The 17,941-nt window shown below is 38.9% G+C and overlaps 1 protein-coding gene and 1 long non-coding RNA gene across 3 annotated transcripts; one reads left to right on the top strand and one right to left on the bottom strand.

The window, feature by feature from the left end:
- Positions 1 to 1,844: 1,844 nt before the first annotated feature.
- Positions 1,845 to 8,130, bottom strand: LOC122145660. Of its 2 annotated transcripts, XR_006160477.1 has the most exons (3): positions 7,992 to 8,130; positions 6,011 to 6,050; positions 1,845 to 2,112 (listed from the first exon to the last, which is right to left on the bottom strand). It is a non-coding gene; the product is annotated as an uncharacterized LOC122145660 (long non-coding RNA). The 2 variants fall into 2 exon arrangements; XR_006160476.1 differs by lacking the exons at positions 6,011 to 6,050; positions 7,992 to 8,130 and adding an exon at positions 4,498 to 6,001.
- A 70-nt stretch (positions 8,131 to 8,200) lies between these two features.
- Positions 8,201 to 14,612, top strand: LOC122145655 (sonic hedgehog protein A-like). Its single transcript, XM_042760524.1, has 3 exons — positions 8,201 to 8,500; positions 12,020 to 12,281; positions 13,782 to 14,612. Exons 1-3 carry the CDS (start codon positions 8,201 to 8,203, stop codon positions 14,474 to 14,476), a joined length of 1,257 nt encoding a protein of 418 aa, XP_042616458.1. The 3' UTR covers positions 14,477 to 14,612.
- The last annotated feature ends 3,329 nt before the right edge of the window (positions 14,613 to 17,941 follow it).

The raw sequence follows: 17,941 nt of genomic DNA on the forward strand, positions 1-17,941 counted from the left end.
CTCAAGATTTAAAGCAGTTGAAGCTTATAGATAGAGATAAAGAAATATGATATATATGATATGATATGATGATATATGATGCAATGATGTGGCATAAAACATTAAGGTTTATTCCCATGAATGTACTAAATGGATTGAATGCTTGTGGCATACCTCTAAGATTAAGCACCAAATATCATTGCCTATTGACTCTTAAAATAGTTTTAGGATTAGAAACCTGGTTAGGAACTTTCTATTCATCATAATCCAAGCAATGTTATTCATGATTGTTATTTCCTTTCAAAACATGCTAAATTAATGGTGTTGAGATGTGAGGCTTTTTTGAGGTAAATGTGTTTCAGAGGAAGTCATTATATATTTCTTCAACGTCAAAGTGTCAGTGGGACAGGGAGATGAATTGTAATTGGCCAGTTCAGGTCATGCTCAGTGCCAGGGTTGCCTAGAGACAGGAAACGCTTGATTCTAATTGGGTTGTCTGTCTGATGCTGCTTGTCAGTGTCCTGTCCTGCATCACAGCACACGTTATTTCAGGCCGACACCAAAAGATGGGAATGACCCTCTAGAAGCAGACTGACAAGTGGAATTTTTACTAGAAGTTCCTGGTATGGCAGAAGAAAGCATGCATGGAAGCAGAGGTGCTGGATGGAAGCAGTAATGAATTAGCAGAGGGAATGTCCTGAGATGTGGTTCTCATCACTAATAATCCAATTTGTAATATAACGAAAGAAGACCATAAAAATATACTTAATCTTATTGTTCTTCACTTGTTTTTTCTCTCACGTTTAATTTCCTACAACCATGTTTTTCCAGGGATGTCTCTTTCAGCAAATTGTCATTTTATGTTATTCTAACAACACACAGGGGATGCTATTGCTAGAAAAAGATATATATATATATATTGTATCGTTTGTTTTTTAAATACATGCTATATAATCTACATTGTACTTTACAACATAAAACAGTTTTGCAGTATATATATATATATATATATATATATATATATATATATATACATATAAATATATATATATATACAAATACCTAATACATACATATAAATATATATATATATACATACATATAAATATATATTTAAATATATTTTATGTTCATATAATGAATCTGACAAAGGTATATTTTGAAGCATCCAGTAAGAAATTGAAAACTTCAAATTGAGCTTTAATAGGACTATAAAAGTCCAGATTTTGTTAGAAAGGCAGTAAAATCCAAAGCAACATGGCTTACAAATATTTAGTACTGAGGTCTATTGTGTAAACCTTGGAAGATATATGTTTGATATACATCAATGTTTAAACCCAAGGAAATGATCACAGCTATACTGAGATATTATAGTACTTTTAAGTGAAATGTTGGGGAAATTACAGTTTGTTGTAAATTTTAAAAGCATTCTAAATAAGTAGTATATGTGGCTTGTACTGTGTATCACAACACTTTATCAGATGAAATGTAACAATGTAACTTTATGATAATGTGAGGATTTAGCTTTAGAGTACATCTTCATAAAGTCTTGTTACAATTGCAAATTGATCCTGAAATAAACAACAAATAAAATAAAATATACGTGTAATTTGCTTGCCAGCTATATTATATATTTTCCAGATAATTTGAGATTTTTCTCCACTGTTATACATACAGACAGTAAGCCATTGATGTGAACCACAGATGTTTAATGCCTTACACTTATTTCATTCTTGGATCAGCGAGGCCATAGAGACAGTGTCCACCGCTTCAGCTTGCCCACTGCATGTGGAAAATGTGTAGCTACAACAACAAAAGCAATAAAAATTACAATACAGTGAGAAGAAACATTTTGACTCATCAGAGCATGTCATATTCTTGTTTATTGTAATTACAAATGCTGAGGGCAGCGTGAAATACAAAAGCTGAGAAACTCTCCACTAAAGACGTATATATTTCAATAGCACTGGAGTGGAGAAAAATTCAACACATTTGTGAGTGGTGAGTATTAGTCTGCGCCGGGCCTTCAGTTCTAATGTAGCAAGTTGGTGAGGTTTTATGCACCCTCCTGTCATTTATGCTGGAGCGACGCAGGCCGCCGATGTGACTTCATGGTGGTCAAGTTGGAAAAACCTTAGTGAGCACCAAAAATACAAATAATTCATTTAGTTTGATTAATTATAAACATATGATGTAATTGAAATTGGAGCATTATGTCATCATGAACATACAATATCATATGTGTACAAGTCACCTTTATTTATATAGTGCTTTATGCAATACAGATTGTGTCAAAGCAGCTGTACAGTGTTAAACAGGGAAAATAATGCAAGAGCACAATAGAAAACAGTCAGTTTATCAGTTAAAGTCAGTGATGTCATCATCCAGCTGTGTCTGTGCAGTCAAGTCAACAATGTTGTCAGAAATGTATTATGTATTTATTTATGTAAAGTATGTATTCTTCTACACCTTTCCTACACCTCTGCCTTTCATATACACTCACACCTGTCTATCTTCTTTGTGATCTTTGTCTTTGTGATGCTGGTCTTCACATTTACAGCTCACATTAGTCTACAGTAGAAGTGCTTTAAATCGCCCCCACCCCCTTCCAGTCATAAAGATAAAGGTTGAGGTGCTTTCCCACCTGTGCAGAAATACCGATCGAACCACCTGCCAACACGACCCATATTGTTACGTATTAGGACGTCATTTAGTGGAAGTGAGATTGAACTCTGGAAACATCCTTGTGATTTAGCAGCTTCGAATTTTCATTTAAATTCTTAATTATTTACATTTGTAGATATGGGGAACTTGATGTATTTCCTCAAGTTGCATCACTGAGAAAAGTCTACAAACACTTCCATGAACTTATAGAAGTGCTTCTTCTTACAAGCTGTATAAATTACAAACAGGAGTCATTTTTATTGTCTTCTCTAAAATGTGGGTAAGTAATCACATTTTACAGAAAAGGCTTCTTGGCTGAAACAACAAAAACAGTTGGTTGATGGTTACATGTTATGGTTTCAGCTTGTTTGTATTAGGTTTGTGTTAACATAAGCTTATGATTACCGTTGAGATTGATTTGGGTGTGAAATCAACGAACACAAAGATATACACACTAAGACAAGAATATTTCAATACACACAGTCTTAATTTGCATGAAGTTAAATTCTCAAAACTCTCCAAATGTGTGTCAGATTTTAATTGAGTCATGTCTAAAACTTAAAATGCTGTTTCGATGATGTGGTTGAACTTCATCTGTAAACTTCATCTTCTAAGGCTGCAGTTCATAAAAAGTGCTGTGTTTGCCATAGGCTATATGGGGGATTCTTTTAAAGATGTACCACCTCTCAACCTGGTGCAAGCTTTGCAAGCATGTGTCATGTGTCTGTCTGCTGAGCTTCTGCCACATACTAAACAAAGGTGGATATGAAGAGAGTCATGAGTATGTAAAACATTTAGAGTCACAGAGAATGAGCATTAGATATCTGTCTGTATTGCTGTTTGTTAACAGTAGAATTGAGGTCTAAAGTGGACACACCTGGAAAGGCTGGTGCAGGTTTGTCTATCTGTCTATACAGTAATTCCCCCCTGCGTGTTCTGGAAAAAATTCCACAGATCTGAACCACACCTTTCAAATGCTTCTAATATTATACTCATCTACAGGAAACTATTATTTAAACAGACTCTTTAACTCGATAAAGCTGACATGCTAATCTCGAAAAGTAATGTTTAACTGATTAATAAAACTGCCAGTTTCAATATCTACGCAGTTGAACAAATACCTAATATAAAGCACACAGAAACATGTCTGAACCATAAACATCTCTTGAAGCAAGTTTGTCTGGAGTTTATTAAGATCCATAAATAGATTTAGAAAGCTGATTTTGCTTTTGAAGCTACGACAAGACATCAGAGCTTTAGAGCCTGTAAAACAAAGTGAGGATGTTTAATAAACCCACAGACGCAGCTCTGGACTTTCTCAATCATTTGTTTTAGGCTATTTTTGGGATTTAGGGCTTGCTTTTTTCTTTTCAAAATTTCTGCATAGCACATAAGTAAGGGATAATGTACAGCCAACCCATCTTTATCACAAAATAATACCCCAAACAGGGTGATCAGGGCTGTGATTTGAAGGTACAAAATGCTAACTAACTAATTAAAAACATGAAACTAGCACAGTTCTGCAGCGAACTGGTTGCCTGGGACAAAAGTCAATTATACAGTTTAGTGGTAATTATACAAAATAATAATAATAATAAACAAATTAACAACAGAATCAAGTGTTTAAGAGAACCAGATCATACATGACAATAACCACAACAGGTGCTCAAGAAAGCATAGTGCAAAACACACCAGAAAATGCCACTTCTACAAGGATTTAAATATATTGCTAATCCTCTGACAAAATGTAATGCTGATATAGTGCTAGAGAACGTTGACTCCTGAAGAGGTGTGTCTTGAGACTTCTGAAGTAGTCAATCACAGCATCATTTGGTCTATACATATAAATCTCACCTCAAAGCCTTTGGTTTATTTTCACACCTTTTCCTCTTCTCTTCTCTTCATCTTTCCTTTACAATCATGCTGCCCTCGATCGCAAAACTCTTGCGGCTAGAATGAGGTCATTATCCAAGGCTGTGATGAGGAACTGCTGCAGTCTCTCTCTCTCTCTCTCTCTCTCTCTCTCTCTCTCTTTTCTTCAGCAGCAGTAATCTTTGGGATCATTTTGCTCCACTCCTGATCTTTGATGACGTTACACCACTTATCCTTATCTATCACCTCAGAAGCTGAAGCGTGCAGACACATGTAGTTAAAAATTAATTTTTCAATCAATATGAAAAATATTGGCTGTGATGTTGTTCGGTGAGCAACATCCTAGAACCTGTCCAGCAGACTACTGAGTGTGGGAATGTTTTGAAATCGCTGTTCTTGTGGAATGTCTCTAAACACTTAGGTAGAAAGGCAGCACTTCTTATGGTGCCATGGGGAATTGTACGACGCTAACACTTTTCAGTGGTTACTGTGGTCAGCCGTGTTGAACGTTGACTACATTTCCAGAGAAATTACTGTTGCTCCAGGTAATATGGCACAGGCCACAAGCACCCCAAGTTCATTAAATAGATACTATCTGTGTCCTCAGGTCAAATGGCAATTGAACAAAGCATGCTGCAGCAGATGGTTTACTCTCATGTGCTCACTTATTTGTTTCCTCAACTTTCCCTTATAACTGCAATGTTATTTTCATCCGCTGTCCATTACCATTTTACATTTCTGGTGTCTTTGAAATCTGTTTTCCAGGGGTTTTTAGAGTGTTAAATATTACAAATAAATATGGAACCACATACAGTATTGAAAACAAAAGGTTGAACCACGCTACCACTAGTCATTATCGTATTAGTATTATATATTGGCTGATGACAACTAAATCAGTTTTCTCAGCCTTCACAATGGCATTTTTTATGGCACTGAGTGGAATGTGTTAAGTCAATATGAAAACGCTATTGATAACATGCTTTTTTCAGCATTCTAGGGTTTATGAATTACTCTTAATGCTCACCAGCCCCCTTTGCCCCCTCAATCTCTGTTCGAATTGAAAACAGCACGTATTTGCGCATCTCTAAGACTGTCCTCTCCCTCCCGCTGTGTTGGGTTGACCTGGGGCTTGGCTGTCTTGCCTTGGCCTTGAGAGGACTGAGTCTGTGTTTAAGTAGAGGGAGCGGCTGAGCGAGGCAAATAAAAAACTCTTTACACACTCCGAGACGGAGCTGAGCTGGAACCTCAGGTACGCGATTGTGAAATTCCTCACGTTCCACTCCCTGCAGTCCACAACAATGCAAAGCGCTGCCCGAAATCGAAGCTAAGTGTTCCTCCATAGAATGCTTGTCCTTAAGACCGTTTTGCTGTACACTGACTGCTTAGGGTCATTCTCAAAGGATAAGTCAGTTGGGGCAGCTTGTATGAGTCACAGAATTATACAACATTGTGTTTGTTTGTAGGGCTTTTTTATGCTACACACACAGTTACATACCTGAATGACCTGAAGTATGATGTCTATGTAATCATTATGTCTGGAAAACAACACAGGAAAGGAAAACATATCAGTGATATTTTAATTGCTGATGAATGCAATTGCGGAGATGTAATTGAAGAGAAGCAAGAAAATCATGCTCCACTAAAACATGCAGCTGTCTGTGTCATTCCCACTGATTTTCTAATACACAGAAGGTCAAATGTCTGTTGCAGAAGTACCTTTGCACTCATACAGATTATTGGCAACTTCCAAAACCACTTAATATCAATTAAGTTATAGTTCATGTGGTGTTCATCACAGTGTGGCAGCATATAGAGTAGAAAACCTGTCTGCACAGTTCACTTCTTTTACAGTAGTCAACATTTGAAGTGGATCAAAACAGTTAATCAAAGTTGTCCTAAGACAAGAACTGCCTCTCTTTCAGCTACGTATTTGGAGCTTATGAAGTTTAATTTGCTGGGGACGTTCTGAGAGAAGGTTCATGTTGCCTTCACCCTGATGATTAATATAATGAATAATTTTATTAATTGACCAAGAACCAATTTCCATTTAAGCTAAATAAAAAATAAAAATAATATTACAAAAATATTTGTTTTGGGGAAAGAGAAACAGACACACTTTCCCTTTGTGATGCATGTTAAACTTACTGCTTTACTGCTTACTTAATGGCATTTTTGAATTTTCTGCAGCCAAAAAATTGCACACTCCAACCCAATTGAACAACAAATCACCTGTGTCATAAAACCTTCAGCAGGGCCCCTACTCTTCTCAATGTATTTCTGAAGACAAGCAGCCACCATCTTTAATAGAGCAGTCTGGAAAATGTGTGAAAACAATAGATAATAAGACAATGAAACACATACCTTACCCGCTGCTATGGGCCAGGGAACACAGTGGTTACCATGGCTAAATCTGTCACTAAAGTGGACTTTAAGGGGTGACAGGGTTTTTGCAGGTTGATCTTTCTCCCAAACAGACAGCTTAGCATTTGTGTGCACAGGAAGAGCCCTTTCCAATATCTCAAATAAGATGTGTTGGGCAGAAGAGCCAACTTAATCTCTATCTCCTACTCTCTTGATCTCTACCCCAGTGAAATTGCAGCTGATAGAGATGGAGGAATATTTAATTTTATTCTAAATGAATCAAAACATTCATGGCTTTTCAGTTTGGAAATCAACATTTGGACAATATTTCACCGAAAATGAAATCCTGTAAATTGTTTAGAAATTGAACCTTTTACTTTAAACCCTTTGAAAAATGATGCTTATATAGCTGACTGTGCACAAAGTATAATAAATATTATGCAAGATATGAAATTTTTTCCATTTATTATAAGCCAAACTAGCCAGTCTGGCTTGTGTAACGTTCAGCTTTTTTCAGGTTGAGAGGTTGATGGCACAACAAGTGATTAACCTGATAAGTATGTGATTCAAGAGATAAAAAGAAAACGAAAAAGTTTATATTGAATTAAAATGTATGTCTGTATTTTTGGAATCGGTTTGTTTCTGGTTATTGTATGATTCATCTGGATTAATGTGCACAAGCATAATCTGCATTGACTGTGATAAACGAAACTTTGAAAGTCGCGTAATTTATTCACACTTATATGCACCTTAAGCAGGAACATAAATACAGACAAAATGACTTAAACAAAAACGGTCCATTAGCAGGTCACATAAACGGATGGGGCATTTGCATCCCAGTAACAAACTGATCACACATGCATGTCGCAGCCTCACAGACAGCAGCGGGCAAAACTGATGCGTTCACACCGCACCGTGTCCCTCCCCTGAAGCCCACCTTCCTGAAAGGTTTTTGCGCGTTTGTTTTGTGGGATAACATCAGAAGGGTTCGTCCCGTCGAGCCAATCAGGTCCCTCCCTACCTCAGATCGCAGCTATAATACATAGGAGTAAAGAGGCTTCTCGCATAAGTGGCTGTGGCTTCAACTAACGTTGTGATTTCGAGGTCAGTCTTACCTTTCACATCCACGCCGCAAACCTCCGATGCGTTATCAGACGCACATTTCCGCACCTGTCACGGTAGGGCTCGGCGCCTAGCGACACGCGTGAACTGAGGAGACGGCAAGGACATCGCCGGAGATCCGCGCAGCGAGAACGTGAAATCCTGCTAGACAGACCGCGCAGGGCGCTCCAGAACACCGCAGCGAGACTCACCGTGCGGCAAAATGCGGTTTATGACGCGAGTGCTGCTGGTGTCACTTCTCAGTCTGTCCTTGGTGGTGTCCGGGCTGGCCTGCGGTCCTGGCAGAGGCTACGGCAGAAGAAAACATCCGAAGAAGCTGACACCTCTCGCCTACAAGCAGTTTATACCTAATGTCGCGGAGAAGACCTTAGGGGCCAGCGGCAGATACGAGGGCAAGATCACGCGCAATTCGGAGAGATTTAAAGAACTTACTCCAAATTACAATCCCGACATCATCTTTAAGGATGAGGAGAACACGGGCGCGGACAGACTCATGACACAGGTAATTCCTTTGCCTTCAGAAATCGCACCGGTGCCTGTTTGAGAGCCTCGGAAAGTGCAGCTCATGCAGGGATTGTGAATTAGTCTAACGGCATGGCTCGCTCTAATGAAGCTGTGCGAGAGAAATGCCATCAAGAGAGACCGGCTGGTTGCCTCCTTGCTCACCCTCATTGTGGAAGGTTGCGTGAAATATTTATGCGCTTCTCTGTTTCTATGTATACATTTTTGTCCGCGTTCAGATACATCGGGCGCGCGTTATCTGTTTTGTAAATCGTGGATATTCTGCTAGATAGGTACGGCACCTGACCCGAAGGGACTGAGATGGTCAGAATATTTCAGTCTTATGGCAGCTAAATATGGAAGGAAATTAAGCATACACGTTCAAGGGATCGCTCAGTCAGACCGCAGTCCACCCGCTCTCAGACGCTGCTTATCAGGGCATGAAAATATTGACATTTCTCGAAGGATGCTCTTCAATTTGTATCTGCTTATTAGTGGGCCAGGACGGTACCACTTAGTGACACAATCAGACACAACGCTCTATGTGTCTCCAGCCCTCTTTTTTCGATATTATTCAGGAGTTTGCTCATCTGCTGGCAATTATAACACCACATGCGATGCTGTATAATCTATTGTTGTAGCCTACAGCTGACCGATATATAGGCTAAGCAACAGCAAGCGACACACAGTGTGAAAGAAGTTTTATGTGGTACACTCCAGGAGTTGAATAGTGCAACATTATTTTAATTGCAGTATGCGCTATTATTTTGGTAAATGGGTAGGCTATAGCTGTGTAAATAATCACTTAGATGCGGAAAACTGTTTTCTCTGCTCGAAAGTACATTATTGGACTCGTTAGACTTAGGCTACATCTATTTATTTTAATGGTGAATGCTAGAGTTGTGTATTGCTCAAAAATTATATAAAGTTATTTAACTTTTATGTCGTCTCACACGTCTCCACTTTTTATCTTTTCCCCTTTATTTTTTTATTATTTTTTTTAAAGCAAGCTAGACCTCTGGAAAAAGTCAGACAGCTTCGGGAATAGGCTGTCTGTCCCCAACATGGCTTTCCACTCTCTTCGCATTAGCAGGGATCATTTGAACTTCTGACCCTTTGCCAATGCAAAGGAACAATAACATTGCTGCTTAGTAAATGCATCGAAAATATATTTGCTATACCAAGCATATTCAGGATTGCTTCCGTATAATTTACAAAGTGATTACCCGGAGTATAATGTTTTTTTATTAGTAGCTATTTTGGACGTGTCTTTGTTGAATAGCTGTTCGGTTCAAAGTCTAAGTCATGACTGGTTATCGCATGGACGAGATTTGCTGAAGCATTGCGAATGTCAACCAAAGTGCCGCGCAGGTGCATTATAAAGTTTCCCCTTTTCTGGTCCTTAAAAAAGATGAAACCCCTGTCTGGTGTGGTTTTCTCAGATGTATATCAAACTCTACTTAAGGTGAATGTGATTACAAGAGTGCGATGACCCGCGGGCACACATTAAAATAGGAAGGTTACCCTTGCAATCTTGTTACTTCAAATGAACGTCTCAGTCTTTCAAGGGGAGTTAACGAGGTGTCCTGTTAACAAATGTTTTGGCGAAGCGCATCCGAGTGTAAGAGATGGTTTGTTGGTTGCATTACACGCTGTGTAGTGAATTGGGCTAAACGGTGCTGCTCGCGAAATTAGGCGCAACTGCGAGAGCATCCAGGAGGCTGTTTGCTCTGACAGGTAGCTGATAAGTGTTTCCTCTAAAACAGTTCATTTTGGGAGGAGATTAGTAGCTGACTGTGACTAGGCGGCTTGTTGAACAAACCTCGTGTGGAGCACAAAGCGGCGGCACAGGGGGTTCCCGCTGCGCTTCATGGTGGCTGAACAGAATTTGGCTTGATTTGCGGCACACGACCCAATGAATTAATAAAGAGTTTAGGCTTCACGGCTCTTGAATCTCCAGCAGTTTTTCTCAGAATGTGCTAGGTTGTATCTTCCTGTGCCTTGTTTCTATTTTCCTCTCTCAGTCAAGTGCTACAAGTGCTGTAGAGCTAATAAGCAACAGATTCCTATAATCACTATTACAGAAAATCTATTTTATATCTATTAGGGTAAAGAACTATTCTGTCTTCAGGCCACAGATATTCCACAGATGTATCAGTATCTCAGTCAGTATGAAAATATTTCATGTAGCCACATATAAGAGGATGCATCTGTGAAGTGCGGTAAGATTTTGGTGTTTTGACAGATCCACAGACTTATAGTATACAGTTTGTGTAATATACAGAGACATAATGGAGTTCATTTAAACATTTAATAATTTAGAATGGACTATATTTCACATTTTCAAATGTAGAATGGAATATTATCTAGTGTAATAAACTGCATGTGGCCTTCACTGCAGACATGATAATTAGAGGGTCAAGCACATCAGATGAAAGTAAGGCAATAGTAGTCTGGTACAGAAATTTATGTGGATGTTATAGGCTAAGAATGGTGTGTGTGTGTGTGTGTGTGTGTGCTTATGGGGGTTGGGGGGGGTGGGGGTGAGCGAGTCAAAGCTTGGAGGCATGTGTGAATTATTGCAGGTATTAATTTGGCTTAGTGTCACAATTTGCAAGCATGTTTTGAATAGATTTTATATAACCTCTGAAAGACCGTCGGTTAAGCAATCACATCACGTCCCTTGAGCAAACCTGTGCTGCAAGAATAATGAGTAGTTGCTTCTCCGTTTGGTCGCAGTGAAAGAGTCTTTTGTGGTGTTTTATTTGACATATTGGTTAAGTGTTGGGAAGAGTTGTCCTGGAGAAGGCCAAGCATCTCAACACAAGGTCCCGGGAAAGGTTAATGGGTGCACCACCCAAACATGGCCTAACAGTCCAAAGCTACCTGCACCTTAGCAAAAGCCACTACAAATCACTAACTGAAACATCACTGTTTAGTTTTCTGTTGTTTTTGTTTTTGCCTTCTAATTTCAAGTTACCATTGTACGTATTTTGGCCTTTTAAAGAGAAGACGCTTTGATGCAGTCACACCTTTCCCTGGTTGGATCTATATGTTTTAGATCAGTGGAGCGAATGCAATCAATTTTTCATTGAGCTCTTTGAGCAGAACATCCTTGCATGCAAGGCTGAATTATTTCCAGTGTAAATACAGGTTTCTTATTTGCTTATTTGTTAGTCGGTTTATTTGTCTGGACGCATCTATTGGGATATTACAGAATTATTGTCAGTAAATGATATCTTCAGAGCTGTGATCCTCAAGAAGGTTGCTCAGAACTGTCTGACTGTTAAGATACTACTTTTTCCAGTTTATGCCTTTAAATAAATTAGTCCTGCTGGTTTATTCAAGAGGATGTAAACAGCTTTTATGTATAAAGCTATATTATTATTTTTGGAGATTCAGAGCATTATTTAGGCTGTCATGTTGTTTTTTAACATGCTTATGGCAATATGGATCAATGAATGAAAGTATTAAAAATCAGTTAGTTACATCTCTTCCTGTTCTCTTTCTGTTCTATTAGAGATGCAAAGACAAGCTGAACTCACTGGCCATCTCTGTAATGAACCAGTGGCCAGGGGTTAAACTGCGTGTGACAGAGGGCTGGGATGAGGACGGTCACCATTTTGAAGAATCACTCCACTACGAGGGAAGGGCTGTTGATATCACCACCTCTGATCGAGACAAGAGCAAATATGGGACACTCTCTCGGTTAGCTGTGGAAGCTGGATTTGACTGGGTCTATTACGAGTCCAAAGCCCACATCCATTGCTCTGTCAAAGCAGGTAAGACCATGGCAGCTTGACTGGAACGGCAAAATAAAGTAGTGATGGGCACAATGCTTCACACTCGATTATATGTGAAAAAAGCAGGGTTAAAATGATAAAATGCTTTTAAATACTGATACTGTAAAAAAAAAAAAAGTTCTTCAGTCTGTTACTAGAAGTGTACTAAATTATTAGTGTAATCATAAAAATAACATCTGGCAAAGGAATTATTTCTTCTAACAAATATTATTCTAATTAATAAATCTACAGATTTTATGAATAATGACCAAGTGATAAGCAATAAAAGCCTACAAATTGTTTTAAGGCTATTACTCTATTAAACCTTTACACCTTACGAAATTCTTAAGACAAACACAGAAAGACTTGCCAGCCAATATAAATTATGATCTTACATCGCCCCACTCTGTCTCTTTGAAGGAAGCGCTTATCAAGTCATCACAAGCTCATTCACTGCAACAGAACACACATTTTAGCTACTAGAGATATATAAAAACAAATTGAGGATGTTTTTACCAGCGTGTTTGTAAAAATAGGCTTCGTTGAAAATACGACGAATGCATCACTTGCGCAAATACGATGTAATTCTTGTCAGGATTTTTTTTAGTTTAACATTGATCGAAGGTAATTTAGCTGGAACATATTGGCTAAGCTTTCACCAAATCTTATCATTTAAATTCTAAACACATTTACAAATACAGCTTTGAACAGACCCGGGTCGAACTCGCTCGCCCAAATCTGTTTCTCAATTGTCCCCATCTTATTTCATGCCATAGAATCTTATGAGAGGATTAGACGAAAAGTCCATTCTGTAGCTCTGTTTACCGACCCGAGAGATCGGAATGTGAAGAGATCCCACAAGACCAGAATTATTGTCATTAAGCTTGACAACGGAGAGCATGATGGTTTAAAAAATGAAAAGAAAGAAGAAGAGGGCATTGATTGACTACCGCTAGCATTTCTAATTTACATTCAAATCTACACTATTGGAGCCTTGGAAAAGTGTCTGTGCTGAGTAAATACTGTTTGAGCCTGCTTGGGGTTTTCTCATTCTATAAGTGTGAATTGTCACATAGAAGTTTCTGCACCTGAGCAAATATGAAAGAGGCGCAAGGAAAGGCAGAAGTGTCCTTTTCCAAGAGTGCTCTGTACACAAGCTGCATTAGAATGACAATGTGCGGGCTTTATTGGTTTTTAATTAGAGCAGTCCAGACTCTTTCCTCCTCCATCTCACACAAAGGCATTATTTTTTGGGGAAAGCTTTCGATTTACAGCCTAATAATTCCCGTTGCCACGTTTTCTTTTGTTTCTTCGGACTTTTTCTTGCGTGATCCGGCTTTGGGGTTGATTTAGCTTACGTGCATGTTTTTCGAGCTTTTTTGGGCTCCGTGACCTCATCAGTAACGACTTAAAATGTGATAAATTAGCGTAATATATTTATCATGTAACTTCTTGGTATGCCGCATAAAATGATTCACTCATTGCTATTTATCTCGACAGAAAATTCGGTTGCGGCGAAATCTGGAGGCTGCTTCCCAGGTTCGGCTCTGGTCGCGCTCAAAGACGGGAGACAGAAAGCCGTGAAGGACCTGAACCCAGGTGACAAGGTGCTGGCGGCGGATGGCAATGGGAAGCTCGTGTACAGCGACTTCATCATGTTCACAGACCGAGACTCCGCGACGCGACGCGTGTTTTACGTGATAGAAACGAAAGAACCCGTTGAAAAGATCACCCTCACCGCTGCTCACCTCCTTTTTGTCCTCGACAACTCAACGGATGATCTGCACTCCATGACCGCCGCGTTTGCCAGCAGTGTCAGAGCCGGACAAAAGGTGATGGTTGTTGATGATAGCGGTCAACTTAAATCTGTCATCGTGGAGCGGATATACACGGAGGAGCACCAGGGCTCGTTCGCACCAGTGACTGCTCATGGAACCATTGTGGTCGATAGAATACTGGCGTCCTGTTACGCCGTAATAGAGGACCACAGTCTCGCGCATTTGGCCTTCGCGCCCGTCAGGCTCTATTATGACGTGTCATCGGTCCTATTCCCCAAAAACTTCATCAGTCAGTCCAATGCGACTTTACAACAGGAAGGAGTCCACTGGTACTCCAAGCTCCTGTTTCAAATAGGAGCGTGGCTTTTGGACAGCCGCATGCTTCATCCTTTGGGGATGTCAGTAAACTCAAGCTGAAAACCCTCGTGTGGAAATAAAGCAAGAGAAATTACACTAATGTAGGATATAAGACAATATTAGTGCAAGCAAGAGAGAAAGAGAGAGCGCGAGAGTGTGTGTGTGTGTGAGAGAGAGAGAGAGAGAGAGAGAGAGACAAAGGCCCCGAGAGGAGTTGGGATATTTATTACAATGACTTTTAAAAAAAAAATGTCAGTTTCAAAGAATAAATGGAGCCTTAAAAGTTTTCTTTGCATAATTTATTCTCGCGTGAACTCAGGCTGGAGGTACACAAACGGATTCGAATGCAGTGTGATCATCCAGCGGTGCAGAATCTATTTTTGTATATCTCATGTAAACAGGAAAAAAGAAAAAAGGAGAGAAAAGTAAGAACAGTAAGAAAAAAGAAAAAACTTTCATGACAGGTTGTAACATTCTGTGCATATGTGCAAATGACTGTTATATTTTAGGGGTGAGCAAACGCCGTGGGGCTCCAGAAATTATATTTTTATACACAGAATTGTACATTAGGATTTTGACCGATCGTTACCTAATCACTTTTCGTTATTTGAAATAGTGTAAGATACGAGAATATATTTTAATTTAAATAGGTGCAGAGTCTTTGCAGTCTTGTGCTGTTTTCTTTTTTAGAATTCTCTATTATTTTGTCATTGCTTTGGTTGTCAGAGTGGGACAGACATATACGTCCTTGTTCACTCTCCTCTGGTTTCAGTGTTTCTTGTATTTCTTTAAGAAAATACGAAGTGCACATTCTGACAATTCAGTAACGATAATAGTCCCAAAGTAAAGGACAAAGGGTTTCGTTAAACAAATTAATAAGTAACTACTGTACATTTACTAAAATGTATTTTTCTTTTCATATTTTGTAATAGTTAAATAGTTTTATAGAAATAAAATGCAGCTGATGCACAGTTTGGATAGCATATGATTGAGTGGCCATACCAGTTAACCTACCTTTCATCAAGGCAAGGTGTCAGGAAATGTATAGAATATATTATTTATATGTTTATTATAAATGAATGAGATAAAGAAAATATTCAAACTGCTCGTTGGTATGTTTTTGTTTTATGAATATCCTTTGATAATGCACACATTAAACATCTTCACCTATCGTTTCCATAATCAGCTTTAATATCATTATTATTGATATTAACGTTCATAAATATTCCATTGTTATTGTAGTTGTTTAAATATTCGGCTCTCAGGGGCTGCTGTTAATAGGCTATATTATCTGGGCCGGTAATGTTCATTGCTGTGTCATGTTTAACACATGGCACAAGAAAAACGATATAATGCATATAATTAAATACACAATAAAAAAACGGTGTCTGATCGTGTTGACCAAAGGTGCATAATATGTTTCCATTTACAACCCACGTTAAATCAGGCTATCCAGCTTGCATAAAACTCGAGTGGGAGAAACAAAAAGTCCACTCAAACAAACGTGTGGAAATGCGAAATGAAGTTAAATCGTGGGCTGCTGTTGACAACGGCTATCGTTAAGACGCGAAAAAGTCTTTGATCTGGATTTTGTATGCTTGCGAAAAGTTGTGGTCCCATGTTAAATATAAAGAGGATAGTTCTTTGCAAATAACATCTGAAAATCTCTCACACAGATTAAAATAGCCACTGTTTGCGTGCTTTAAACGCATCTGTTATTAGAACGGCTGACTGCTGATGCCGAGGTCCATACTGCTGCAGTTGCTCATCACCAAGACGAGAATCTCGTCAAAAATGTGACGCAATCAAATAGGCTACACATTTTTGACAAAATTCATATGGATGACACTGAACGAAGTTCCCACCACCCCGATTAAACACATTAACACACTTTTCCAGTCTTCATGTAATTGGGATTTTATAGTTAATGGCAGGAGTGAAACAGGTGGTGCACCAGATGCAACGAGAGGAAGTGAGGAAGCGCTCCACTTCCCATCGAATACACCATGCACGAGTCAGTGCAGAGACTCCTTTTATAACTTGCGGTTAGAATAACCCCACATCTTAGGATCTCTGTTTCCTTTGGTAAATCTGAGATGTATCATGTGGCTTCTACATGCAAGCAAGCAAAAGACAGCAGGACCTTATGCAGCCATCTAAAAATAAGCCCCAAACCCATTCACAAGTCCAGACAGTAGACATTCCCTTCTGTGTCTGAAATGAATAAGCAATTATAACATTCACCTTGAAATGACAAAAGCTGGTCGCATATATGCATAGCAGAGTGAAACACTGCTGTTTTGTAAAACTGAATGGCCAAATGTCACCTTTACCAATTCAAAAATCTGTTAAACTTCCACAAGCACCTCCCAGACCGTGATATCATTCATGTGAACTCTCTGTTGAACAATATTATCAATGAGAGGAACAGTCAATGTGAGCTCAGCGGATAAAATGGCTATTGAGAACAATACTAAAGTCTGTGAATGTTCCTGCGTGACTGAAGTGCAAATTCAGACAGTAACCTCAAAGACATCAGCATGAAGGATCAATGAATATATAAAAGATGGGCTAGATTAGTGTCTTCACTATCTTTGTGCTACACTTACAACATATACAACCATATCCACTTTTTGTCTTTTATGATGAATGTGTGCATGTGTTTGCACGGACACTTTGAAGGGTGTTAACTAGTGAGTGAGCTTTTGAACTCTGTTGCAACACGAATAGAAATTCCACTACCATTTCTTGAGAAGACTTCATTGTGCTGCAGGTTTTGCTGCTTTTTAGAGCTGTTGGTGAGGCTCACTCTCAGCCTGACCTTGAGCATTTACACAGACACAAAAGTGACCGGGCGAAAGCATTCCTCGGAGCAGGTAAATAAAACCAACTAATCCTTCAGAGGGGCCTTGTGTCTGCAGAGAGCAACTGTTTCAACAAACGCTTGCTGGCTTTTGCAAACAAAAATGGACTGGCAACTTTTGTGAAGTGTGAACGTACTATCGTTAAATTCCAATCATTCATCTTGATTGCATAAATATTTACCCAAGTGTCAATCACTTTTCCAAAACTACAATTTCCACAAGTTTTGTATTTAAAATGACAACATTTAGGCTACATGACAGACTACAGCTTGTTTGGTGTGGACCACAGTGCTTATTTGAGGCATAATGATTGCTTGGTTACACTTTACAATAAGGGTTCGTTTGTTAGCATTTACTGTGTTAGTTAACAATAAACAATGCAATGAGATCCAACATGAACATTTTAAGTAACATTAACAAAGGTTGACAAATACTGTAAAAATACATTGCTCATTGCTAGCCCGTGCAGTAACTATAATGTTAACAAACATCAGCAACGAATGCTATTGCTAACAAATGAGAACTTATTGTAAAGTGGTACCGATTCCTTTCTAAAAAAGCTGTAAGATGTGGAGATATTTTTGCCAACTCAAACAGCAAGCGGCTTACAAATGATAAATATCAGTTTCTCAGAAAGTAGATGCAAGGTGAGTGTCAAAAG

The sequence above is a fragment of the Cyprinus carpio genome, chromosome A7 (assembly GCF_018340385.1).
Source record: "Cyprinus carpio isolate SPL01 chromosome A7, ASM1834038v1, whole genome shotgun sequence".
Taxonomy (NCBI): Eukaryota; Metazoa; Chordata; class Actinopteri; order Cypriniformes; family Cyprinidae; genus Cyprinus; species Cyprinus carpio.

Bases quoted from the DNA above. Each gene is read 5' to 3' on its own strand.
- LOC122145655 (XM_042760524.1), top strand. From the start codon at position 8,201: ATGCGGTTTATGACGCGAGTGCTGCTGGTGTCACTTCTCAGTCTGTCC. The intron at 8,501-12,019 runs GTAATTCCTTTG...CTGTTCTATTAG, and splicing joins CGGACAGACTCATGACACAG to AGATGCAAAGACAAGCTGAA. The intron at 12,282-13,781 runs GTAAGACCATGG...TTATCTCGACAG, and splicing joins CCATTGCTCTGTCAAAGCAG to AAAATTCGGTTGCGGCGAAA.